Genomic DNA, 27,711 nt, shown 5'->3' with positions numbered 1-27,711 from the left:
GAGGAAAAGTCAAGCAGAGGTGCTGTGGAGTATTCGCAATGCTTCTCAAAATGGAGGACGTATCTCTTCCATTCCCTTCTACCCCTCCCGAATGCATTGCCAAAATGAAACAAATCCCACATGGGCAACAAATCTCTAAACTCAACATCAATGGCGTCCAACCTTTGGTCCTACAGGTGTTTTGGACAGCAGCTCCTAGAATTGTTGGCCATTGGACAAGTTGGCCTGAGCTTCTGAGAACTGAAATCCCAAACACCTGGAGGACCAAAGGTGAGGCACCATTGCTCTAAACATGTGGTGCCAAACTTGTGGTCCTCTAGATGTTTTGGACTTCTGCTCACAGAATTTCTGGCCATTGGGACAAGTTGGCAAGCTTTTGGGAATTGGAGGCCCAATCATCTGGAGGGCCACAAGTTTGACACCTCTGCTATAAATAGTTAAAGATAAAAAGATAAAATAAGGTAGTCTTGCTCTAGGTAAGTGGTTCTCAACCTTCCTAATGCTGCGACCCCTTAATACAGTCATCATGTTGTGGTGACCCCCCCAACCATACAATTATTTTTGTTGCTATTCATAACTGTAATTTTGCTACTGTTATGATCGTAATGCAGGACCGTAATATCTGATATGCAGGACGTATCTTCATTCACTAGACCAAATTTGGCACAAATACCAGATACGCCCAAATCTGAATACTGGTGGGGTTGGAGGGGATTGATTTTGTCATTTGGGAGTTATAGTTACTGGGATTTATAGTTAACCTATGATCAGAGAGCATTTTGAACTCCACCAACAAAACTTGGCAAACAGAACTCCTATGACCAACAGAGAATACTGGAAGGCTATGGTGGGCATTGACCTTGAGTTTTGGAGTTGTATTTGTTTGTTTGTTTGTTTGTTTGTTTTACAGTACTTTTACTCTGCCTTTCTCAACCCCACAGGGGACTCAAGACAGCTTCACAGTATCACAATAATTCAATGCCTTTAAAAAATGGAGTACAAAAACAACTATTTAAATAAAATATTAAAGTGCAATTAAAACAATTAACATTTAACTCCATACATTATATGCAGTCATGCCGGCCACATGACCTTGGAGATGTCTACGGACAATGCCAGCTCTTCGGCTTAGAAATGGAGATGAGCACCAACCCCCTAGAATTGGACACATCTAGACTTAATGTCAGGGGAAAACCTTTACCTTTACTTACAATCAAAGAGCCTCCTGAACCCCACCTATGATAGAATTGGGCCAAATTTCCCACACAGAACCTCCACGATCAACAGAAAATACTGGTCTTTGGTGACCCCTCTGAACTCCCCTCGTGACCCCCCAGGGGTCCCGAGACCCAGGTTGAGAAACACTGCTCTAGGGTATCCTGCATGAGCCTTGTACAACATGTAGCTGCCACAGAGCTGATCCACATCTACACTGACCCAAGTGGTCAGTGTAGATGTGCCCAAGGTCCTCCAATGCAACTCTATGGGACTGGAAAAGGGGTAATTAAATAGTGTTTGGTTGTTGTATGTTCCCGGCCATGAAAGCCTTCGACAACACATTAAATAGTGTTTGGTTATATCCATAGTTTCACATTATTGCAATCCAGCTTGGAATATATCCCCAAAGAAACAAGGAGCCTTATTGTATTGTTTTCCATAATTCTCCCTTGTATTTATACCTATTTGGAATTTGGACATCCAGGCCTAATGGACAGCAGAGTAGTCTGGATTAAACTTCAGAGAAACGTTTCCTATTTCTTCTCATTGCTAATGTGATCTCATGTTCCACATCCCTGCTCTAAGCCTTCAATGGTCAACACAAGCGAGAGGTTAAATTGGCTGTGGTTCTGTTCTGTAGAGGTTAATTTTCAAATGAAAACTAAAGGTAGGAATGCAATTGGGTTTTTTCTTTCTTTCTTCTCATCTCAACACTGACTTTATAGATGTTATCCCCTGCCCTGTCTCTCCTCCATAGAAAATGAGGTTTCTTTTGTAAGGGCGCAACATTGGTGGGAAGTAAACTGAAAGGTTCATGTTCCAATAAAACATAAATGAGCACTTTTTTAAAAAAGAAGCAACGTTCAGATCGTAGGAAGAAAAACCATTCAACTATAACCATTTTCCATTAGGACAATGTAATATTGTGCTAAAGTTCAAGTGATGTATGGATGTCTCCTTGAAGAAGATATTCTATATATCAGATGCGCCATAAATATTACGCAACCCGCTGCTCCTCAGGCAAGGCAGCTGCATCCTTGAGTGGTCTTAGAAAATACACCGCATGCTTGGGAAGTGAATTATAGCGGCAAACAAATTTAATGCGTCAGCTCGCCTGGTGGACACCCACAATTTGCAATTTAATCATCCACAAGTTATGGTGCGTCTCATAATTGAATTAGACTTTGAAATAAGGTGTTATTGGTTTAGAGTGGACTTTAAAAATTGCACACCTATTGAGGTTTATGGTAATCATAAAAGGGGATGGCGAGTTGCAAATGAGGGTTAAGATTCATTGGTAGGAGGAATTTGAGAGGTTTGTAGTGGTAAGGAAGAAGCTAGTGCTGCTAAACCAGGCGTGGGCAAACTTTGGCCCTCCCTCCAGGTGTTTTGGACTGCAACTCCCACCATTCCTGACAGCCTCAGGCCCCTTCCTTTTCCCCCTCAGCGGCTGAGGGGAAAAAGGAAAGGGCCTGAGGCTGTCAGGAATGGTGGGAGTTGCAGTCCAAAACACCTGGAGGGCCCAAGTCTACCCATGCCTGTGCTAGACTCTTGCATCTTTAGTAGAACTGGCCATAATGAAACAGAAAATCCGAGTGAGTGCCATATCTAGACGCTTGGTTTTGTATTCCAGCAGTCAAGCCAATTGATTTGATGTGACCAGAAAATGGAGAAATTGAATGATTTCTGGGTTGCTGTATGACCACGTTCCAGAAGCGTTCTCTCCTGATGTTTCACCCACATCTATGGCAGGCATCCTCAGTGGTTGTTGGGAACTAGGCAAGTGCGGTTTAGAGAAGTCAGACATAGCAGAGCACCTGATAAACCAACCTGGACACAGGATATTATTTGAGAACACAGAAATGCTGGACCAACCTAGCAGTTCAACCAACCTAGCAGTTCAATAACATGCAAAAGTGAGTAAATTAATAGGTGGGAAGATAACGGCGCTCCATGCAGTCATTCCGGCCACATGACCTTGGAGGTGTCTACGGACAACGCCAGCTCTTTGGATTAGAAATGGAGATGAGCACAAACCTCCAGAGTCAGACACAACTAGACTTAATGTCAGGGAAAACCTTTAGTTTTACCTTATACCTTGGCTCAGTCAGAACAGAGACTGAATCCATTAAATATGTAGAATACATGCAGTTTGAAGTGCAGCAGTGAAGGAACTAGAAAAGAACATGGAATTTCAAGATATATCATTGAATACGAAAGTTAGGATTGTTCATTCTGATGTGCAAAGAAAACAGTGGCATATAGCAGAAGCTCTGTGGGAGCCCCACTGACTCATGGCACTCTATCTGAGCTCATATCAACTTCTGCTTAATGATCTCCCAAGTATCTAGTTCAAAGCTTTGTTCCAGAAAGAGTAGATGGAAGCTGCCAAATTAATCTCCATTAGGGAAAGAGTTGCCTGAATGTTTTCTCTTTTCCTCCCTCCCTCCTCTCAGTTAATGACAGCTAATAGATAATATGGTCATTATTATGGGGAGAAAATATCAAATCAATGTTGAATTTACAGCTGTATTTTCCATGCAAGAAACACTCCCGGGAAAATTAAAAGAGTGCAAGTTTTAATTATTCAAAGCGATTCTTCCTCGCAAGAATATTCCAATTGAGATGGTGATAGAGACAAATTCCCCAGGAAGATACATCTTTAATGAAGATACTCCCCACAAAACTCTATTTTATGCTATCCTCCTACTACATAAATCATTCCGTATAATCTCGCACATGGCAGGAAGTAAACGTTGGGGGAAATGAAAGAATCCATTTGATGTTTTTATGCTGTCACAGCAACATGGGACAGGGGAGCCTCAAGCAAGATGGAAAGACAATCAAGATGCTGGCATGGATATATCCACCAATATCATTTGATGGGAGCACAAAGACCTTTGGGAATTATTGAGGTGTTCAGGACAGAAAACAAGCATAGTACTCTGACTGGCATTCACATGCACAAACATACATGTGATACATACATACATACATACATACATACATACATACATACTCAATGGTGGTAACAATATAAGAAATTAATATAATGCCATCCTGATTTAACTACTTATATTAAAATATCCTTCCAACCCAGACAGCATTATAGAGTTGGAACAAACCATAAGGGCCAAGCATGCATGGGAGGACAGTCACATCACACAGAATCCTAGAGCTGAAAGAGACCCTTGGCCCCATCCAGCCAATATTTCAAAACCTCCTGAAAAGCAGACTCTCAAAGAGCACATTCCACTGTGAAACAGCTCTTATTGTCAGGAGGGTCTTCCTAATATTCAGATGGAATCTCTTTTTCTAGAGTTTGAACCTACTGTCCCATTGTGTTCTAGTTTCCAGAACAGTAGAATACAAACCAGTTCCCTCTTAATATGACCTTTTTTTCAAATATCTAAACATGGCTATCATGTCACCTCTGCACGTTCTCTCTTCCAGTTAAAGAAATCTAGCTTCTTAAGCTACTGCATGGTTTCCAGATCTTTGACCATGTTAGTCACCCTTCTCTGGGTTATTGTATTGCTTAGATGTGAGTTGTATAGTTCCTTAGTGCCTGAGATTCTGAGCATCGCCATGACCTTTCTTTGGACACATTCTAGATTGTCAAAATCCTTCTTGTATTGCTTTGCCCAGAACTGGTGAGGTCTGACCAAAGACGAAGAGGGTGGGACTATGATTTCCCTTGATCCAGACACTAGACCCCTACTGATGCAGCCCCAAACCTATTGGCTTTTTAAGGTATCACATCACACTGTTGACTCACTGGTGGACTTCAGAGAATGGTTGCTTACCGTTTCCCTACCATCCCAGGAGACATTCTAGTTATGGAGTGGAATAAAGAGCTGTGTCTACATATTGTGGTCAAATGGGGAAATGGCTTGCATGAAGAGACACTGCAGAGCATACCCACTTACCCAAGTGTTTAAACACTACAACTGTCTAAATTACCAAAGATTGCACCACCATGACACCCCAAGTAAATTTCATTCATAGTAGCTGTGTTATACCCAGGTAATGCAGCATACTTCCACTTGTTGTGACAAAGTCCTATAGAATCCAGAAATGTGCTGCTGTGGTGGCGTAATGGGTTAAACTGCTAAGCTGCAGAACTTGCTGTCCGAAAGGTTGGTGGTTCAAATCCAAGGGACGGGGTGAGCTGCTGTTGTTAGCCCCAGCTTCTGCCAACCTAGCAGTTCGATAACATGCAAGTGTGAGTAGATCAATAGGTACCACTCCAGTGGGAAGGTAACAGCACTCCATGCAGTCCTGCCGGCCACATGACCTAGGAGGTGTCTATGGACAACACTGGCTCTTCGGTTTAGAAATGGAGATGAGCACCATCCCCCAGAGTCAGACTCACCTAGGCTTTACTTTAGCTGTGTTATATATTGCAGTATGCTTCCACTTGTTGTGTCCAGAAATGTGGTCTTGTTGAGGTAATGAACCTCTTTGGCCAAGCATTCTGAACACATGAGGAGACAGGGTTTAAATCCTCTCTCAGCCACAACACCTTGACTCAGAGTCATTGTGTTTCAGCCTTGGATGATGATGACGATATAACTAAGACGCATTACTCTATTTATTTTGGTTTCCATCCACTTCCAACCACTAGGCCTAAACAAGGAGAGGAAAAAAGGGATGCATTGCCATGCCGATGCAAGGAACCCCAGGGCCACTGGATGAAAAGCTCAGAAATAACTGAAACAAAGAAGAGTAAATAAACTAAGAATGATTTATCTCAAGGGAATAATACAGTAACTGCTGAATAATTACAGGCAGCAATCTTTATTAGTATGCAAAGTAGCTCGAACGGGTGTGTTCCCATGCTGCTCCGAGGACAAAAAGCCAAAGAAGCCGCACACATTATAATAAATCACACACACCAAATTCCCAGCTTGTTGTAGCAAACATCTTTACTCTGGGGGCACAGGGAGTGCAGCAGTTCTTCTCGAGATTAAAAAGCGAAAGAAAGAAAAGGCTGCTTAATTTATATTTCCCAGTGATGCATTGTGCTTTCAGAACCCATTCAGCTGGAAGAAGCACAAAGGTTTCACTTTACCAAAGTTTATTTTCCCTCACAAGGAAGGAAGGGGGACGGGGGGGGGGGGGGGCAATGGCGGCAGAATATGTCCCAAAACCACTTCCCAAAACAAAGGACTTTATTTTCTATCTATAATTCCTTTGACTGGCATACACATACACACAAAGATATGGCAGGGAAACTCCCACTTTTAAGAGGGTGGTATATTGTTTACTTTGATAAATCAAACGTGGGGGAGAAACAGAAACGTAAACAAACAAAATCTTTTGGAAAAGAGAAAAACAACAATGCTTTGGTGCCAGAACAGAGAAAACATTTTTTCATAAATGATGAAGACAAGCTAAATTGCACATTTCTGTACAAGTCCATTTTAGAGAAAGCATTCTGATACTCTTCAATAAAAATGCTAAAATGACCAAATGTTTTTAAACAGAGTTCGGCAGCTGATAAGCTTTTTCCCAGATTCTGTACCCCAAAAGTAATTTCCATGACCATTCCTGGCCATTTATATATTTATCTCTTGGTGATTTTTTTCTATCCTGAGATCTCAGATAAAGCAATACAAGCCATGTAGATAGTTCTATTTATGTGTGTGCATATATATGTATGTGTATGTGTGTGTTCCCAGAAAGACCAATCCATCCCTGATCCCTAATAATTCACAGAATGACAGCTTTGAAGGAGCAGCAAAATAGGACTGAGATTTAGCAACATTGGGGAAAACGGGGTCTCCCCTTGTTAAAAAAAAAAAAGGGGGGAGGGTCAGGAATGAGAACATGTGTAATTACATTGACATTGACAACTACCTTGAGAATACCTCCTGACACATGTGGGCCAACTAATTAACCAACATGTTGCTTGTGGTCACTCTTTTCAGAGCTATATAAGTTATCAATAAATCTGCGACTTCATCCTTTCTTTCCTTATGGGTGGCAGCCAGAATATAATGAGATGAGGTGGGGGGAAACAGAAGTGGAAATTCTTCAAGTCAAATGGCAGCGACTTGAAGAATCATGCGCAAATGAGGATGGATGTGTCTGTCAGCAGGCTTGCCTTCGTAATCTGAAAGCCTGAGAGTCACCGAGGATTTCTCAATCCTCCCTGTAGCTACAGCAGGAAGGATCAGAGGCGCATTAAACTATGATTTGGCTGGCTGGAAGCTGCCTATGTTGAAAATTCAATTTTAAATCAAAACGCCGGCTTGCCTTCGGCCGTAGGGTGCTCTCCATTACAGTGTCCAATCACAGGGGGGTTAAAGCAGAATCCCTGTCTGAAAAGCTTATGAAAATTCATAAATCCAGCTTTTAAACTAGCCACATGAAACTGATATTTATATCTTCATTGGGCAGTTGGATCTTCACCCTTATTTAGATTGTATTTTAGGAAGGTAAGAAATATAGCTGATTTCTTACATCTATGGATGCCTGCCATAGATGTGGGTGAAATGTCAGGAGAGAATGCAGCCCAGAAAACACACAACAACCCATAGCTGATTTCTCTCTTCTGTCTTTCAGGATGGGGAGAATAAATGGCATGGGTGGATGTTCAAAATATGCCATAATGCTTTCAATGGGTTATTTTCCTTACCATTTATACCAGGGGTGGTGAAATTGTTGTCAACTTTTTGGGCCCAATACACCACTCAGCAAATGGTTCAATGAAAATATTCTTAACTGGAACCTGGCTATTGGATTTCGACTTAAGAGCGGACAAAGTGGGATCTTCCAAAGGTAGCTGGAGTCTAACTCAATGTCATCATGTCTTACCTGAAGAAGACATCCTCAGTGTAAGGAGCGGAAGAGGTAAGTCCAGAGAAAAGGTTCTGCTCACAGCTACAAGTAGATGACAATCCTGTCTTAGTTCCTGAAAAGTCTGGCAATGCTCTCCTGGATGAAAAACCTGCACTATCAAATGCTGACCTTCATGAGAAGAAAGCTGGAGGCTAAGCCAGTTAAGTCTCTGAAGCATCACAGACTTAAACAATAGCTCAAAAAGCCCAGACAATGGCATGACCCACCTTAAAAGGAAAATGCTGGGGTATTAAGTGCAACGGTACTGAATTACAATTGTGTCTTCACTGCAGAAGAACAGCTTCATTGTCTTTTCTATTGTGATATTCCCTGCTCTCTGTCTTCCTCTACTTCGGCTTGCATTTTGCTTCAATTACTCCTCTGGCTTTTGACCATTCTTGGACTTGTGTTTAGCATTTACATCTTGGATCCCATCAACCACTCAACCACTCTGTTCTGTTTTCTAAATGGCTTGCTTCTTGCTTTTAGTTCAGTGGTTCCCAACCTTTGGTCCTCCAGTTGTTTTGGACTTCAAGTCCCAGAAATCCCAACCAGATTAACAGTTGTCAGGAATAGTGGGAGCTGAAGTCCAAAACACCTGGAGGACCAAAGGTTGAGGTCCAGCGCACTTGCCACACTAAAAGATACTTCTCCCTACATTTTTCACTATTGGCCCACTGGGAGTTATGTCCCACTAAGATCTGGAGGTTCATAATTTTCCTTGATTTAGGCAGTAGTCTTTTTTTCCAACATAAGTTTATTCCATGCCATTTTTGCATGTATTTGCATGCCCCACAAAAAAAAGAGCAACACACTTCAATATACAGGAAAAAAAATTCATTGACTGTATGTATATCTTTTGGGGTGTTGCCCCTCAATCTTGAATTTTATAAAATAGGAGTGTGAAGTCAACCTAGGCCCCATCTACAGAGCCACTCTCTGTAACCCCCTCCTTTAATCCAGTTTCCAAATCCAGATTATCTGCTTTGAACAGGATGATATGGCAGTATAGACTCATGTAATTCAATTCAAAGCAGATAATCTGGATTCAGAAACTGGATTATATGGCAGTGTAGATCCAGCCCTAGTCTCTTAAAGGGGGGGGGGGATTCCAGAGAATGAAAGAAGCCACTGAGGTCCCATCTACACTACCATATAATCATAGCCGGCCCTAGGTAATTTTCAAGAGTAGGCGAACAGAATTTTGGCGCCTCCCCCAAACCAATCACTCAAAAAAAAAAAACTAATAATATGTGCACAGACAAATATTAATAATATATCACAACAACAATATACAATTATTATTAACACATTCATAATATATTATCACTAATAGTAGTACTATATTCATATTCATAATACTAATAACAGTACATGAGACAATTATGAATAATATATTATTATTCACAATAATACACTATTATTATTAACACAGTATGTGCATGTGGGTCTACATGTGTTTGTGGATATATAATGTGTGTAGATATAGAATGTCTATATGTATATCAATAGCAATATGTGGGACTACATCTGTGGACATACTAGATAGACAGAGTGTATATGAGTATATATAGAGAAAATATAAGTGTCCTACCCCTCCAAACTAATTACTGAAAAATAAAAGTGTTGGATAAGCAAAAGTGTTGGATAATAAGGAGGGATTAAGAAAAAGCCTATTAAATGCCAAATTATATTATGATTTTTACAAATTAAGCACCCAAACATCATGTTTTACAACAAATTGACAGAAAAAGCAGTTCAATACATGGTAATGTTATGTAGTAATTACTATATTTACGAATTTAGCAGCAAACATTGCAATGTATTGAAAACATTGACTACAAAAACATTGGCTATTAACAAATTGACTGCAATTAAGATAGAGTTGCATAAAATAAACTTGCAGTAACAACATTGTCAGAAGTTAAATCCGTAAAAACTTCAGTCCTTGCTGCCTAAAGAAATAGCTGTGGATCCAGGCGGGAGGCCGACTGCGTTGGATAATCCAGAACGTTGGATAAGTGAAGGTTGGATAAGCAAGACTCTACTGTACTAACTATGGCTGACTCTGCTTAGCTTCCAAAATCAGATGGGAGTTGGTACTTAGGTACTAAAATGTATATATTACCCTCAGTTACCAAGAGTAAAATAAATACAAATTAAAACTTTAGAAAGCCAGAGTCAATACAAAGTAACACTAATGGGGGGAATTAACATTTTGAGAAAGCAGTGTATTTTTTTGGATTGCTGTAGGTTTTTTGGGCTGTAGGTTCTTCCCCAGTCTCCAACAGACCTCAACCCCTGAAGATGCCTGCCACAGATGTGGGTGAAACGTCAGGAGATAATACTTCTGGAACATGGCCATATAGCTTGGAAAACTCACAGCAACCCAGTGATTCTGGCCATGAAAGCCTTTGACAACACATTATTATTATTATTATTATTATTATTATTATTATTATTATTATTATTATCTGCCAAAGAGTACTGGGATCTCATCAAACCACAGCTCCATTGAGCCATAGCACTGAGCCACAGCAGTTAAAATGGGGTCAAACTGCATTAATCCTATAGTGTAGATGTCCCCAAAGAGAGAGAGAAAGAAAGAAGAGGCAGAAGGGATGGATAAACTGGTTTTTGGAAGATGCTGTGTGTCTGTACAAAGAGAGAAGTCATGTTTAATGATCAGGTATGTTTAATGATAAGTCTTGCTACAAATCTGTCTGTTGGTTTTAAGTGACCCATGCTCTGCTAGCCTTGGCTGCAATGCGGTGATTTTAATCCTTGCCTACTCTTCCACCCAGCTGTATAACCCAGAATATCAAAGCAGATAATCCACAATATCGGCTTTGAACTGGATTATCTGATTCCACACTGCCATATAATCCAGAGCTGGGCATGTTTAGCCTGCAGAAGAGAGGGCTGAGAGGAGACATGATAGCCAAGATGTGAGGGGAAGTCATAGGGAGGAGGGAGGGAGCTTGTTTGCTGCTGCCCTACAGACTAGGATGCAATGGAACAATGGCTTCAAACTTCAGGAGGGGAGATTCCACCTGAACATCAGGAAAAACTTCCTCACTATGAGAGCTGTTCAGTAGTAGAACTCTCTGCCCTGGAGTGTGATGGAGGTTTCTACTTTGGAGGCTTTTAAGCAGAGGCTGGATGGCCATCTGTCGGGGGTGCTTTGAATGCGATTTTCCTGCTTCTTGGCTGAATGAACTGGATGGCCCATGAGATCTCCGCCAACTGTAGGATTCTATTTATGTTTTACTAATTGCTTATTATTGATTGATGTTGATTTTATATTGCATTTGTTGTTGATTGTTGTTGGTTTTATTTTGCATTTAATTGCATTATAACAAGCTGGAAGCCGCTTTGGGTCCCTTTATGAGAGAAAAGTGGGATATAAATAAAGGTTTATTATTTTATTATTATAATATTACCATTATATTATCACATTGTTATATTATATTGTTATTATATTATTATAAATTATATGATATTATGATATTATAGTATTAATTAATATTATACATTATATTATTATAATATTACCATTATATTATTATTATACTGTTATACTACATTATGATATTATATATTATATAATATTATATGGTGTTATTATATTATATATATATATATTATAATTAAGAGTCCCTGCGGGGAGATAGGGTGGAATAAAAATAAAGTTTTATTATTATTATTATTGTTTTATTTTTATTGTAATATTATTATATACTATATTATTATATTATATTATTATATCATTATTTCATAATATTATTATATATTATACATTATACATTATATTATTATATCATTATTATTATTATCATTATTATAGAAGGGGCCTGAGTCAAAACAGAGAAAATGCCATACTTTTGAAATGCATATACAGTAGAGTCTCACTTATCCAACATTCGCTTATCCAACGTTCTGGATTATCCAACGCATTTTTGTAGTCAATGTTTTCAATGCATCGTGATATTTTGGTGCTAAATTCATAAATACAGTAATTACTACATAGCATTAATGTGTAATGAACTACTTTTTCTGTCAAATTTGTTGTATAACATGATGTTTTAGTGCTTAATTTGTAAAATCATAACCTATTTTGAAGTTTAATAGGCTTTTTCTTAATCTATCCTTATTATCCAACATATTTGCTTATCCAACGTTCTGCCGGCCCGTTTATGTTGGATAAGTGAGACTCTACTGTATATGATTGGCAGGGTGTGCTCTATGGCAGGAAGTGGGGGTGAAGGTGGAGTGTCCCAGGTGGAGTGTCCAGGCCCAAAGAGTTCCTCCCTCCCCCTCTGCCCATGCTCAGAGGCATGCCCTTGCCTACCTTCTCCTCCTCTTCCTCTCTCTCTCCCCCCTTCCTTCTTCTCTTCCCTTCTTCCCTCAGTCCTCTTTTCAATGCAGGCAGGCAGGGCCCGGGAGCACATGCGCGGTTGAGGGAGGGAGGGGAGGAAGCTGTTTCTGGGAGCTTTCCAGCCCATAGAAGCGGGTGTCTGCTTCTGTGGTCTGCAAAGCTCCGAGAAAGGGCTTCCTTTTTGTCAGGAAGCAGTTTCTGAGAGCTTTCTAGCCCACAGAAGCGGGCATCTGCTTCTGTGAGCTGCAAAGCTCCAAGAAAGGGCTTCCTCCTCGACAGGAAGCCGTTTCTCAGCGCCCTGCAGACCAGAGAAGCGGGCGCCGCTTCTCTGGTCTTCAAAGCACAGAACGCCTTCCTAGCGGAGCCAGGATTTGCCTGTGACACCCTCCACAAGATGGCACCACAGGCAAATGTCTCGTTTGCCTGGCAGGTGAACCGCCTCTGCATATAATGTATTTTCAGAATCCAAATGAATGACATTGAACTGGATCATATGGCAATGTAGACTCATATCATTCAGTTCAATGCAGTTCAGTCTGCATTATATGGGTCCACAGTGACCATTATCATGCAGTTCAAACTACATTATATGGCAGTGCAGATGGAGCCTGCACTGCCATCAAAGTCCTTGTAAAAGTGATGTGACCAGGACCTTTGAACTTGGGCAAGCTCATACAGGGCTCAAGCCTTGGGACTAAGAGCTACATTGCAAAACCTGAAGAAGCTTAAAAACCAAAGGATAATAGCACTCAGCTCAAATACTTGTTTGGGATGTACAAATTAGGTCAATTTATATTAAAATGCTAAGTAAGCTAATCCCCTTTCCCATCCTTGTGTGTTACTAAATTTAACATCTTTGATCCCCTCTCCTCGGATTACATTACTGGCACACGCATGCGGCAGTGCATTCATTCTGAGCAAGGCCATGTCTCATGCAGAGTCTGACACAAGATCCCCTTGAGCTATTGGGTTCATTTTGATCTGTGAAGTATGACTTCTTTCTTTCTACTCCATGTTTGCTGCGTGCTTCAGCCATAATTTCTGAAAAATCATACCTGAGTCAGCTCTACGTGTGCAAATGAGGCCCCATCTCCCCTGCTACTATAATGCAAATCGAATTGGATTAAAGGTCAATGTAGATTCATATAATCTAGTTCAATGCAGGTCAGTCTGCATTGTGTGAGCATATAATGCATGGACTACATGGAGTATATAATGCATGGACTGCTTTATATGGCAGTGTAGACTCATATAATTAACTCAACGCAGTTAATCTGCATTCTGAAACTACGTTATATGGTCTGTGTAGAGTAGACTCATACTGTATAATACAGATTGATCTGCACTGAACTGGATTAAATGATTCTACACTGACTATTATCATGGAGTTCAAACTGCATTATATAGGGCCTCAGGGACCTTCTCATTGCACTCTCTGTAGATGTCTAGAATGCAAAAATAATATAGAAGGCAAAAATCAATAGGGGAAAAAGGAAAAGAAGGAAGGAATGAAGGAAGGAAGATAAGGGCTGACAATGGATCATGCAGAACTATCTAACATGGTGTTTTTGGCCCCTATGGATGTCAAAATCCTCTTCTTTCCACAATGACCAAAATCCGTTCCAAACTCCATTCTGTCTGCCCCCAACATGGCCATATAATGGCTAGTGGAAAGTGAGGAACACCTAAAAAGGGTCTGGCTTTGTCCTCAAGCTCTTCTTGAATTTTTAAAAACATGGTTCTACTTAACATGGCACAAACAAATATGGATCAGTTTAAAAGAGATGCTCCTTGGGGACAATTCTCTTCTTCAGTAATCCATTTGGTCTGGTTTCCATTACAAGGTTTATTCATCTGAGCCCTTTTCACTTTTCCTCCCCAACTCAACTCCAAAGTCTCCTGCTTTAAAATATTTCCAATCCAAAGGATAGTAGAGACGGAGCGGGTGCGGATCCTGAAGACCGTCACTTCCCAGACTGGAGGGTGTTAATATTGTGTTAACGTTAAATATATGGCTCAGGTAGATTTTGTATTGCATTCTCCACGCCTGAGTGGCAGGGAGCTGAAAAAGCCTGAGGGATAATAATGTACCCGTCTTCTTTCCCAAGACTGTTATCCCTCATCTTGACACACTATTAAAATCATTTAATTATCAGCATTTTGTCTTGTCATTACCTGTGTTGCCTGTTATTTATATTTCTAAAACTTTGTGTGTGTCCTCCTGGATTTTTTTCCCAGGGCTGGCTTAGAAATATTTTGACACCTGAGGTGCAGAATAGAAATGGCACCCCTCCCATCACTCCCAGTAGCAAGGTAGGATCAGTACAGTCAGATGTAAATCAAATAACAGACAATCAATGGCTGCTGCTGATGATGATTCATAGGCTCATAGAATCCAAGACTTGGAAGAGACCTCTTGGGCCATCCAGTCCAACCCCCTGCCGAGAAGCATTCAAAGCACCCCCAACAGATGGCCATTCAGCCTTTGATCAAAAGCCTCCAAAGAAGGAGCCTCCACCACTCTCCAGAGCAGAGAGTTCCACTGCTGAATAGCCCTCATGGTTAGAAAGGTCTTCCTAATGTTCAGGTGGAATCTCCTTTCTTGTAATTTGAAGCAATTGTTCTGTATCCTAGTTTCCAGGGCAGCAGAAAACAAGTTTGCTCCCTCCTCATTGGCTGTATGATAATACATCTCACCCTTTGTTCAAAAGTCTATATATCATATCAAAGTTCAATCTACTTATGCTCATCTGGCCTAAGTATGAACAGTTTTTTATTGCTTCCTCCTAGACAAATGCTTTGGATAAATGGCCTCCTCTAAACCTGTTATGTCACTCTATAGCCCATAATGCAACAGTTGTATGTCCCATATTGACATTTCTGGCCTGCCTTCTAAGGAGTCATGATACTTTCTGCAAATGCTAGAAACTTCCTTTGGTGGGGCAGAATTCTTATCTGAGGGCTCAATATCCTCATTCACCACCTTCCCATATTTTATTTTGGAATTCCAAGTGGTTTGGGGCTTCAGCAAAATGTGTCTCGTATTGATGGTCATGCCCATGTTTGTGAGGAAAGGCATCACACGCAAATGCCAATCCATGTCTTGTGTTGCCTCATCCAAAGAAAACACAACCCAGGATCTCACAACCTCTGTGGGTGCCTGCCATAGATGTGGGTGAAACATCAGGAGAGAATGCTTCTGGAACATGGCCATATAGCCTGGAAAATGCACAACTACCCATTGATTCTTTCCATGAAAGCCTTCAACAACACAACTCTGCCCCTGTTTAGGGAGACAGGAGCATGTGCACAACGCCGACACATTGTTATGCTGGAAGAGGGAACCGACTTGCTTGAACTGAGCTTTGGTCGCAGTAGGCATCCCACTGCGGCAATGTCTACCATTATCACCTCTGCCTGATGGTTCCTGTCAGGCGTGGACACAAGAGTTGTAAAAGAAGACAGAAAAAGAAAAAAGCAGAATCTATCTCCCATGACCAGACAGCACCCACTCCAGTGTGTTCTCTTGTTCTCTTAATTCATATCTGGAAATGGCTTTGCTCTCTGGCTCATGCTGTGAGCACTTATATTTCCTCATAAAGTCCCTTCCATGTCCTTGTGCAGATAGGAGAGCGAGGACAGGAGGGGAGATATGCTTTCTGTCAAAAGGCATCCGCTCAAACTTCACTCAAATCCATCGCCCATTGGGATTCTAAACACTGCCTCTTGGTTTGTTTAAATGTCATCCAGCTTGGGGGAGGGTGAAGGCCACTCCCTGACCCCCTCCAAAATATCCCCACTGAGCATCTTATTGAAGCAAATATCTCCCGGCAATACTCAGGTTCCAGTCCACTAGTTATTGGAAACCTGACTTATAGGATCTTTAGGCAGAGGGAAGGCTCCAAGGAAGATCCTGCCACCTATTGTTTACCTTCAAATTAGACAAAAGTTTCAAAATATTGTGGTTTCATTTCCAAAACAAATTCTCCAAAATCAAATTCTCCAAAATCAATGAGGATTAGCACACCCAGTTGGCCCATCTAAGTTTTTATGAGAATTCCCTCTTCATGTATCTTTGTATAAAGACAGCAAAGCCAAACAAATGTTGGACTGCAACTGAGTAACTTTACCATCTTTGATTTTTTTTTCAACCCCTTTGTTTCTGAAAGTCTTGCCTACACTTTCATTGCAGTTGCCCTGCATCTTTGGGACCAGACCCTGGATCATCTGATGGTCTTCGACTGTAGTTTCATTATCCAGCATAGCTAGGACAACAAGTGCAACCTTCCAGATATTGTTGTGCAACTCCCAACAATCATAGCCACTAGCTGTGCTGGATGATGAGACTACAGTCCAAGACTATCAGATGGTCCACACACTGTCCACCTCTGAAGATGTCTAGAAGAACAGATTTAGGCTAAAGTCTTTCATTGTGTGTATGCATATATGAATGAGATTCTGTCACAGTTAGGCAGAAGCCAGAAGATCATGGATAGCTCCATGTTGTTAATGGGTTTCAGCAACAGCTTCAAGCAAAGTGAATCCTTTTATCTCAGTTCAATTCTGATCTCCATTCAGTTCTTATCTCAGTTCAACTCAGTTTAATTCTACCATTTCAATTCTTCATCCAATTCCTGTCAGAACCCTGCTACTAGAGCCTGGATGTGGCTCTGAGTTTCAGGGTCACTGACATTGATAAGACACCTGCGTCCCAGGACTCGGAGGAGAAACGGCTGATGGACTTGGCGGGGAATTTGCGCGGGGTTTTACTGAGCGGGAAGAGACTGTTCAAATGAGGGGGAGGGTATATAAAGGAGGGTTGGCCGGAGCCTCCCATTCTTGGCTTTTCTGATGTTCATGTTTCCTACAGTAAAAGTTCCTGGTGATACCACAGAGAGTCTCGTGTGTTCATTCAGGAGCGGCTGTGGTGAGCTGACACTAAGCCAAGAAGACGGACACCATCCCGCTGTAGCGGTGAGGTGTAACATGCAAGTGGAGGATGAAGAGCTCTTGGGCGCCGGAGGAGGAAGGTCGGAAAGGGCCACTCCCGAGACGGACGCTGAGTTCCACCAGCTGGCGGCCCTGGCGTCATCCACCGCTTATGCCCAGCCAAATGGGGTAACCCAGAGGCGCGGAGTGGTGCGGGGAGATAGCACCGGAGGAGAGGAAGGTTCACCTTCCCCAGGCCCGCAAAAGATGGTGTTTCTGGAGGAGAGGATGTCGGCGATGGAGACCACCCTGGCAGTGATGTCGAGGGCGATGGAGCGCCTGGCGGTTTTGGCGGAGCCGGAGCGAGGAAGGGAACTCCGGGCTAGCTCAATGTGGGACGTGAGCATGGGAAGCAGCCAGGGCTTTGCAGACCTCCCAGCACCGAAGGGAAGGGAAATGCGAAAGGAGCCCGGTGCCCGGCCCAAGATCCAAACGAGCCTGACGCGGGTGGAGGAGAGTGACGACGAAGGGGAAAAGCCTCCGAGAATCCCGGCTACGCTCCCAACTGAGACCCTGGTGCCCCTGGCGAATGCCGGGCGTGGCACAGGACAAAGGGAAGCAGCAGCGGGGCCCACTGGCCCGCAAGGGGGCTTGCGACGGGCGGAGAATTGGGGATTGCCACCACAGGGACCCCTACCGAGACGAGAGGAACTAAGGATCGAGTTTGGGGGAGAGTCCTCTGAACTGGATTTTTTCCTGACCACGGTGAGGGGCTATATGGAGGACAATGCCCACACTTTTAGAACGGAATCCAGCCGGGTACGGGCCATTGGTGCAGTGTTGAAGAAGGGAGCGGCCAGCTGGTACGTTCAACTACACGCGCGGCGCGACCCATGTCTGGGGTCACTCCGACGCTTTATGGGGGCCCTGGAGACCCGTTTCCGAGATCCACTGGAGCAGATCCGGGCGAGGGAGGAGTTGAAGACCGTCTCCCAGGGGCAGAGGTCGGTATCTGAGTATGCGGAGGAGTTCCAATGCCTCGCTGAAAAGGTGCCGGAATGGTCTGCAGTGACAAAGATAGAACTCTTCAAAGAGGGGCTCAGGCGGGAGATCCTCTCCTGGGCGGTGCATCGTGATGAGCCTGACACACTGCGCGGATGGATTCAGCTGGCGGGGCGCATCGAGACATCGCTGGCCCAGGCGAGGAGGCACCGAGGAGGGCTACAGCAGCGGCCGCAGATGAAAGAGGGGAGCCGGAAGGAGGGATCAACCCCAGCCGGGAGGAGAACGGAGCCGACAGGGAACGTGAGCACCAGCAGGAGGGGCTGCTTCGTGTGCGGCCGTTTGGGCCACAGGGCTGCCGAGTGCTGGCAGAGAAAAGGGGAAGGCGGAGGCCCGCCCAAACCAAGAGCCGTGGCAGGGAAACGCGCCGAGGAAGAACCACCGATGAGGCACCACTCGGGGGGGTTGGTAAGTCAGGACAAAGCCATGATAGTGGTCCCCATTCAGCTGGAAAGTGGCAGCAAACAAGCAACCTGCAAAGCATTTGTGGATTGTGGATGTTCCAGGAACATCATCTCCCCTGAATTAGCCGAGGGATTGGGATGCGAAAGAACGAACCTAGAATCCCCAATAGCTTTTTCGCAGTTGGACGGATCCACAGCATCGGGATCATTAGCTAAGTACAGTGCCGAAGATGTAAAGTGTAAGATAGGGAGTTGGGAAGGAAAGGTGTCATTTGTGATATCACAAATAGCCAGCTATAATGTTATACTAGGCATGCCATGGCTGGGGCAGGCCAACCCGCAAATCAACTGGGAGGATAAGAGCATGATCTTCAGGATGAAGTTGGAAGGAGGGAGCCAGGAAGTGGAAAGGGAGCCGGGGAAAAGGGGGGAGGAAGACTCTATCAGGATAGCAGAACTGGCAGATAAATTACCCCCAGAGTATCGGGATTTTGTGGACGTATTTGATGAGAAGGAAGCAGACAGTTTCCCACCGAAGCGGAGAGTTGAAGTGAAGATAGAGCTAGTCCCAGGAGCAGAGCTTCCTAAGGCAAAAATATACCCAATGTCGGCTAGGGAAAAGGAGGAACTGAGAAAATACATTGATAAAAACCTAGCGAGGGGTTTCATAGAGCCTTCAAATTCCCCTCTAGGGGCGCCTGTGTTGTTCAGGCGCAAAAAGGACCAAACGCTGAGGCTCTGCATTGACTACAGGGGCCTGAATGCAATCAGTTCTGGAAATAAATACCCCCTACCTTTAGTGAAGGACTTGATCGCCCAGTTATCGGAGGGACAGATATTCACTAAATTGGACTTAATTGAAGCGTACCATAAATTGCAGATTAAACCAGAGGACAGGTGGAAGACGGCCTTCTCCTGTGCATTCGGATTATTCAATTATCGTGTGCTCCCTTTCGGTTTGTGCGGCGGAGGCGCCGCGTTCATGCAATTAATCAACGAAGTGTTGCATCCATTGTTGTACAAGGGAGTCTTTGTTTTTTTAGATGACATATTGTTAGTATCTCGGACTAAGGAGCAACACATAGAACTAGTCAGGGAAGTCCTGCAAAAGTTGAGAGAAGCAAAACTGTATGCGAAGCTTGCCAAGTGCGAGTTCAATAAAGACCAGATAGACTTTCTGGGGTATAGGATTTCCTCCCAGGGAGTGGCGATGGACCCTGCGAAGGTAGAAGACGTGAGGGGGTGGGAAGCCCCCAAAACACGGAAGCAGCTGCAATCCTTCCTAGGGTTCGCAAACTTCTATAGAACATTTATCAAGGACTTTGCGCGCCTCACTTTGCCATTAACGGATTTGTTAAAGACTAAAGGTAGGGGAGAAACAGCCAAAGTGAAGGCCCCAGGGGCCAAACTGACCTGGACAATAGAATGCCAGGAAGCTTTCGAAGCCCTTAAAAAGCGTTTTACTGAGGAGCCTGTCCTACAGCACCCTGATATGTCTAAAGCCTTTGTATTACATTGCGATGCGTCAGACCGGGCATATGGGGCAGTTCTGCTACAGAAAGACGAGGGGGGGAACCTGAAGCCATGTGGCTATCTGTCAAAAAAGTTTAGCGATACAGAAAAAAACTGGCCGATTTGGGAGAGAGAAGCCTTAGCGATTCTAAAAGCACTAGAGTGCTGGAGACACTTTCTGGAAGGAAGTGGAACACCGTTTGAGGTGTGGACTGACCATAGAAATTTACAGTATCTAAGATCCCCTCGTAAACTATCAGCGAAGCAAATTAGATGGGCCCAATATTTCAGCCGTTTTGATTTCAGACTCAGATTCTTCCAGGGGAAACATAATATACTCGCTGACGCTCTCTCTCGGATGCCTCAGCACGGGGGAGGAATTCAGGAATCTGAAGGGAGTATTTTTCTTGATAAGCAATGGGGCCTGGCAGTACTAACTCGAGCACAAGCGGCCAAAGAAAACAAACGTGCTGCCATTTCCACGGGGGGAGGAGAAATATGGGAGGAAGAGTTGAAGCGAGCGTATGGAATGGACAAATGGTTACAAACAAACAAAGAAAAGGGAGAATTGTGTGGGGATTTGGTGTTTGTAAATAAGAAATTGTATATTCCTGAATGTTTAAGACGAGAAATGTTAAGGAAGTACCATGATAACAAGGGTGCGGGTCATCTAGGCCCCACCAGGACTATTAAACTGTTGGCCAAACAATGCTGGTGGCCCGGAATGAGGAAAGACGCCAGGGGATACGTCACGCAGTGTGAATTATGTGCAGAGGGAAAAACACCACCGGGGAAGCCCCAGGGGCTATTGCAGAAGGTGGTGGAGCCCATGAGGCCATGGGAATGCGTAGCCATGGATTTTGTAGGCGAACTACCCCCCAGCAGAGGCCACAGATACATTTGGACAATATTGGACCTATTCTCAAAAACGGGGGGGGGGGGGGGGGGGGAGGGGGGGGGGGGGGGGGGGGGGGCACACTTTGTGGCTCTGCCAAAACTCCCTTCAGCTGAAAAACTTGCTGATTTGTATGTGAAGCATGTATATCGCCTACATGGGTGTCCCGACAAGATAATTAGTGACCGGGGAGTCCAATTTACCGCAAAATTTTGGGGAAAATTCTTACAGCTGTTAGGAGCAGAAAGGAACCTGAGCTCGGCCTTTCATCCCGCGACCAACGGGGGGGTCGAACGTACCCAACAGACACTGTGCCAATTCTTAAGGATGTACACCAATTATAGACAGGATGATTGGGCGGACCTTCTTCCGTTTGCTGAGATGGCTTTTAACGGGGCCGTACATTCGGCCACAGGTCGTGCCCCATTCGAAATAGTATACGGACAGGAGGTGGCACCTTTCCCCAGGCTACCCGAGTGGAAGGAAGGGGAGGGCCAGACCGACGAGGAATGGCCGGCCAAAATCAAGCAAGGGTGGCAAACCGTGGTAGAGGCATTGCGGGAAACACAAAAGAAGTACAAGCTCTTTGCGGATCGTAGGCGCCGAGAGGGGGACAAATTGGGCGAAGGAGATCTGGTTTGGCTGAGCACAAAAAACCTGAAATTGGGGTTCCCATCCAAGAAATTGGCTCCACGCTATATAGGGCCATTCAGGGTAGCAAAAAGAATAAACGAAGTGACCTATGAGCTGAGGCTACCAAAGGACCTAGGAAAGGTACACCCGGTATTCCATTGCAGCCTGTTAAAAAAGTATAAAGGAACTCTGGACAGCGGAGAACAATAGTTGTGTTTAATCTTTTCCTTCCAGGACGAAGGGGAGGAGGACGCCATGTCAGAACCCTGCTACTAGAGCCTGGATGTGGCTCTGAGTTTCAGGGTCACTGACATTGATAAGACACCTGCGTCCCAGGACTCGGAGGAGAAACGGCTGATGGACTTGGCGGGGAATTTGCGCGGGGTTTTACTGAGCGGGAAGAGACTGTTCAAATGAGGGGGAGGGTATATAAAGGAGGGTTGGCCGGAGCCTCCCATTCTTGGCTTTTCTGATGTTCATGTTTCCTACAGTAAAAGTTCCTGGTGATACCACAGAGAGTCTCGTGTGTTCATTCAGGAGCGGCTGTGGTGAGCTGACAATTCCATTTTTCATGGATGAATATAGCTCTTGGTACAGACCTCTCTTGGTCTCTCAGCCTGAGAGGAAGGCAATGGTAAACCACCTATAAACACGTCTTGCCAAGAAAACCCTGTCGTAGGTGCACAGGACGTTAGGATTTCCATAAGCTGGGAACAACTTGAAGGCATCATCAACAAAGCTGAAAATTGGTTTGGCTCACTTGGCAAGAAAAAAAAGTCTGGCTAAAAATGAGAAAAAAAACATGAGCTTCCAAGTAAAATTCTAAAGGGATTATTCTGTTAACTGAAAGACAATGGAAGTTGAAAGAGAAATGGATTTGGTGCCAGGGGTCATGGCTGAAGGAAAGAGTCAAGAGTTAAGTTGCTTACTAAATATATGTATCTTTTTGGACATATTTTGTTTGTCTCTTGGCATTCATTTTCAAATCAAATAATATTCTATACTGAAATTATACTGTACATCATAATGTAAAAATCTAAAAAAAAGTGATGAGGCATAAATAGGTCAAATCAATGTAAAGGAGTACATGTTTTCTATAGAGATTACTTGAGGATCAATTGTCCGTGAAGACCCTGGTGCAAAGCTGCAACTCCCATCATGGAATGATGGGTGATGTAATCCAGCACCACCTGAGGGGCAAAACTTGAGCAAAGTAGATCTGTCCAGTGTTATTTTGCCAATGATGCCAGATGGTTGTTCATAAACCCAGAACACCTCCTTTGTTCTCCCACAACATTTAGATATTGCTCTGCCCTTAGATGACTCATCCATCCCTCAACATTATCTTAAATATTCTGGTGTGAGGCAAAAGACACCTGTGTGCAACAGATGCGGCAGCAATTTCTCAGCCAATTGAGGAGTTCAAATGTCATAAGCCAAGCAGGCTGTGGTATTGGTGCCCTTCTCTGGCACTCCAGGGACACGAACTGAACTTCCCTGTGTGAGAGTGGCCAAGTATTTAGGAAACGGACCAGCAGCTGCTACCGAACAAGCCTGCCGATGAAGCAGATGGAGCGTCTGCCATTTGTGCCAACCTTGATAGAGAAGCCAAGCAACCCAGCTGTTGGCAGTGCCCGGCATTATGCCCTCCTCATCATCATCGCACCATCTGTCTCATCCCTGGACTGATAACAGAGGCAGGCTGAGTCTGAGAACAAGGGGACATGAAATAGGAGCAACAACTGGAATTGGGGGTGAGAGGGAAAGTGGAGAGAAAGCCGGGGAGATGGTATGGCGGTGCTGCAAGAAGAATGTCAATCGCCAGTCAGTCAAGAGGAATTCATTCTATAGATCAAGAAGTTATGGTGACAGGGATGGTAACAATGGGCAGCATGACTAGAATTGGTTTGGTAGCTCTTAAAGGGTGGCAATTCACCCTTTCAAAAGGTTGTAGAGTCTACATTTAATCTTGTTGTTCTTGATGCTATATACCATACAGTCAAATCTAATGCACTGAGAACCTCTCATACGGGTTTCTTGGCAAGATTGATGCAGAGGAGGTTTGCCATGGCCTTCATCTGAGGCAGAGAGAATGTAACTTCTTCTGAGGCTAAGAGAGTATATACCTATGCTATAGAATGAATGCAGTGTAGACCAGAGGCCCCGGTGGCACAGTGGGTTAAACCCTTGTGCCAGCAGGACTGCTGAATTGAAAGTTGGGTTGCTGACCTGAAGGTTGCCGGTTCAAATCTAATCCGGGGAGAGCATGGACAAGCTCCCTCTGTCAGCTCCAGCTCCATGTGGGGACATGAAAGAAGCCTTTCCCACAAAGATGGTAAAACATCAAAAACATCTGGGCATCCCCTGGGCAACATCCTTGCAGATGGCCAATTCTCTTACACCAGAAGCAACTTGCAGTTTCTCAAGTCGTTCCTAACATGAAAAAAACTGTAGACTCATATTTCAAAGCAGGAAATCAGCATTCTGAAACTGAATTTTATGGCAGTGCAGATAGGACCCAGAGTCTAACATATTTAGGTTTTCCTCAACCAAAAGCAAATGTCCAAATATTTCTGAATTTAAATTTTGCTGTTGATGTTGCTTTGCTTTGTGTATTTTGGGCAATCCATGTAGAGCCTTGGAAGGTCCCAGGTGCAAAAATTGACCTCCAGACTGACTGCCCATCCTACTGTGAAGGCAACATTTGTTCTTAAAATTTATTTGTTTATCTCAATAGTCAAGAAGGTTTCAAACCACCATCACCAAAAATTCAAAAGAAGTTCTCCTGTGTCATGCATATATTCCAGGAGAGGAAATCTTTCAGGCAGATGAAAGGGAAATTTCATTCCAGCACTTGTTGACATGAGGATTATAATTATTCATTATATTTCTTCTTTAAGGAATCCATAAGTCATTAGAGCCATTTTCTTTTCACTCCAAGAACATCTTCAAAACCCTGCAGTTTCAATGTTTCTTTGCAATTTGGGAGTTCTTCCATGCCAGATTTTAGAAAATTATAATATGAATTGCACCTTGTAATAAACAATTTGTGGACGTGTGATGAATTCCCAGGCTAGACATTTATCAGGACTGGTCAGAAAAGATAAAATCATATTAGTGGAGAGTGAGAGCATGACAAATTTGAAGGTAAGGCACCCATTTCTGAATCTTTTGTCAATGGCAGTTCAAAACAGCCAACTCTGGACTATAATGTTGAGTTTCCTAGTTGGTTTCCCTGCTTCTACCACAAACCCCATCTTTTTCCAATGTCCAAGTTATGAGTTCCTTCCAATTTTTTTTTCCAAGTCTCATGATATATTCAGTAGCTGCAGGCACAAACCACATGCCTGGAGATTACCAATCATAGAAACAAAATGCCAAGGAGGTCTTACGGCACATTTATTAACCATTTCATCCCAAGAAGCAATATAAACACAGCTTCTACAAAACGCTCTGGGATTCACTTATGATAGAAGCTGAAGCATTATTACATTGAAGACATGGAAACCGGTTTTTATTTTCACCCAGGGGAAATCAGATCAAAAAGCAATGTTTCCTTCTTTCAATGCTCTGCCTTTCCCTCGGCTAACAAAAAACAACATGTGCCAGATCTCATACAGACTCATTTGAATGGAGAACACTTTACGCAAGGAGTCATAGTTTTGCAAGGTCTTATGCTTTTCTGCCCGAATGCTGATGCCTTGCCAAACTATACTATAACTCTCAGGATTCTACAACATTGAGCCAGTGCAGTTAAAGTGATATCAAACTGCATTAAATTTACAATGTAGATGCACTAATACTTGGTGCAACTTTAGGCTTATAACCTCCTAGTGATGCTGGCTCACTAATAGCATTGTACATTTGAGCTTGCACAGTGTAGTAGTTCCAGTACTGGTCTTAATACACCTGGGTTCAATTTCCCCATAGGCATGGAAACCCACTGGGTGACCTTACGCAAGTCACACACTCTCAGCCTCAGAGGAAAGCAATGGCAAACCTCTAAAAAAAATCCACAATAAGTTAATGTGAGACTTGGCGTTGTAGATGCTTATAATGGGATCTACAATGCCATTATAAGCAGATTGAACTGGATTATATAGCAGTGTGGACCAGGCATGGGCAATCTATGGCCCTCCAGGTGTTTTGGACTTCAACTCCCACAATTCCTGACTGCTGGTAGGCTGTTAGGAATTGTGGGAGTTGAAGTCCAAAACACCTGGAGGGCCTAAGTTTGCCCATGCCTGGTGTAGATGATGATGATGATGATGATGATGATGATGATGATTATAACCATTTTATTTCTTACCCGCCTTTCCTTGTGGTTCAAAGTGGGTTAAAACACATAATCATCAAATACACATATTAAAATGCATTTCTACAAATAAATATATTAAAATACACAGAACAAAGATTACAATATGGTGAACACAAGATATCAGTTTAAATTTTAGAATTAAAATTGATTAATGCAATTCATTGCAGTTCAATTTGTATTATATAAGTCTACATTGACCATATATGTGGAAGACCTATGGTCTAAGCAGTGAATAAACTAAGACACTGACCATATAATGCAGTTTAAACTGCATAATATGGCAGCGTAGATGAAGCCTTGGTGTTGCCATGATTTGGAAACAATATTGGCCCCTTCTACACGGCCATATAATCCAGTTCAATGCAGTTAATCTGCATTCTGAAACTGCACTGACACATGACAACAGGCAAAGAGAAGAACACTAATCCAGATTATTGTCTTAACCCAACCTTTCCCATCTCGATAATCTAGTACCCCATCAAGGTCTTTGGTGTAAAGTTAACCTCAAACTGGAATGGATTTGCGGCTTTCCCAGACATGGGAGCCACCAGGTATTGCTGGATTTGAAAGCACTGCAATAATATTATTGCTGCTTTGCCATTATATGTTACCAAACCAAAATGGCTGAGCCATCTTTTTTTTAATTTGCAAATAATTTGATGGGCCAAGCAGGGGGTGGCAGTACAGCAGCAACGACACCACATTTCCATGCGTGCAGGATTGCAATGCACAATACATTTAAGAATCCCTCATCTGAGTGAGTTGTAAAGAAGCTGGCGGGAAGACGAATTAATTCACATTAATAGCTTTCGGTGTGGCTGCTTGCCTCTCTCGCCTGAGCAGGGAAAATGGGAGGGAGAAGAATCCAAAGAGATTGAAATAAAGGATTATATAGCAGCAAGTCCTTGCGTTTGGAGCCTCTTTAAAAAAAAAAACAATAAAGGAAGAAATGCTGTAAGGGCCTAATTACAATGCCAAATGCTTGGTGAGCTTAACAGAGAACAAGATGTAGGAACACCAAAGCACAGTCTCAGAGCATTTTGGAGGAAGACTGTTAAAAACAAGATTGTGGAAATGTTTCTTTCATGATTATTGTATTGGTTAAACCAAATAATTTTTGGTGGGTTGTTGTGTGTTTTCCGGTCTGTATGGTCATGTTCCAGAAGTATTCTCTCCTGACGTTTCACCCACATATATGGCAGGCATCCTCAGAGGTTGTGAGGTCTGTGTTTTGCCTTGGATCAATGGGGAGAAGCCAGGCAGCAGGCATTTCCCCCCGTGGGGTGGGAACATGGGTGGGTCGGGTGATGTGGGGTGATTCTGGTGGCACGTGTGAAGAGATCATGAGTTTCCTTCTCTTGAGTTTGTTAAACAGAGACTGAATAGACATCTGTCAGGAGTACATTGATTTGGGATTGGACTGGATGGCCCCTGTGGTCTCTTCCATTTCTCTGTGTCTATTGTCTGGCTGGTTCAAAGAGAAGGGGACTGGAGACGTTTATGGCTATGTCTGTAA

At 43.2% G+C, this 27,711-nt stretch overlaps 2 protein-coding genes across 14 annotated transcripts in view; one reads left to right on the top strand and one right to left on the bottom strand.

The window, feature by feature from the left end:
* Nucleotides 1-12,904, bottom strand: part of rbfox1 (RNA binding fox-1 homolog 1) — a 1,150,117-nt gene extending 1,137,213 nt beyond the window's left edge. For all 13 annotated transcript variants that reach the window (XR_010001199.1, XM_062964632.1, XM_062964630.1 and 10 more), the window contains exon 1: nucleotides 12,416-12,904. Coding sequence is in view for 12 of the 13 variants with exons in the window: in XM_062964632.1 (XP_062820702.1) it covers nucleotides 12,416-12,889 (474 nt within the window). In the remaining variant the exon portion in view is untranslated. The remainder of the gene's footprint in view (nucleotides 1-12,415) is intronic.
* Nucleotides 12,905-17,071: 4,167 nt separating this feature from the next.
* On the top strand, nucleotides 17,072-22,430 carry LOC134294233 (uncharacterized). The gene is made up of 2 exons (XM_062964644.1): nucleotides 17,072-18,841; nucleotides 22,112-22,430. Exons 1-2 carry the CDS (start codon nucleotides 17,294-17,296, stop codon nucleotides 22,151-22,153), a joined length of 1,590 nt encoding a protein of 529 aa, XP_062820714.1. The 5' UTR covers nucleotides 17,072-17,293; the 3' UTR covers nucleotides 22,154-22,430.
* The last annotated feature ends 5,281 nt before the right edge of the window (nucleotides 22,431-27,711 follow it).

This window comes from Anolis carolinensis, unplaced genomic scaffold, assembly GCF_035594765.1.
Source record: "Anolis carolinensis isolate JA03-04 unplaced genomic scaffold, rAnoCar3.1.pri scaffold_13, whole genome shotgun sequence".
Classification (NCBI taxonomy): domain Eukaryota; kingdom Metazoa; phylum Chordata; class Lepidosauria; order Squamata; family Dactyloidae; genus Anolis; species Anolis carolinensis.
The sequence above is the reverse complement of the archived record's forward strand: the minus strand, read 5'-3'. Positions and strand labels throughout refer to the sequence as shown.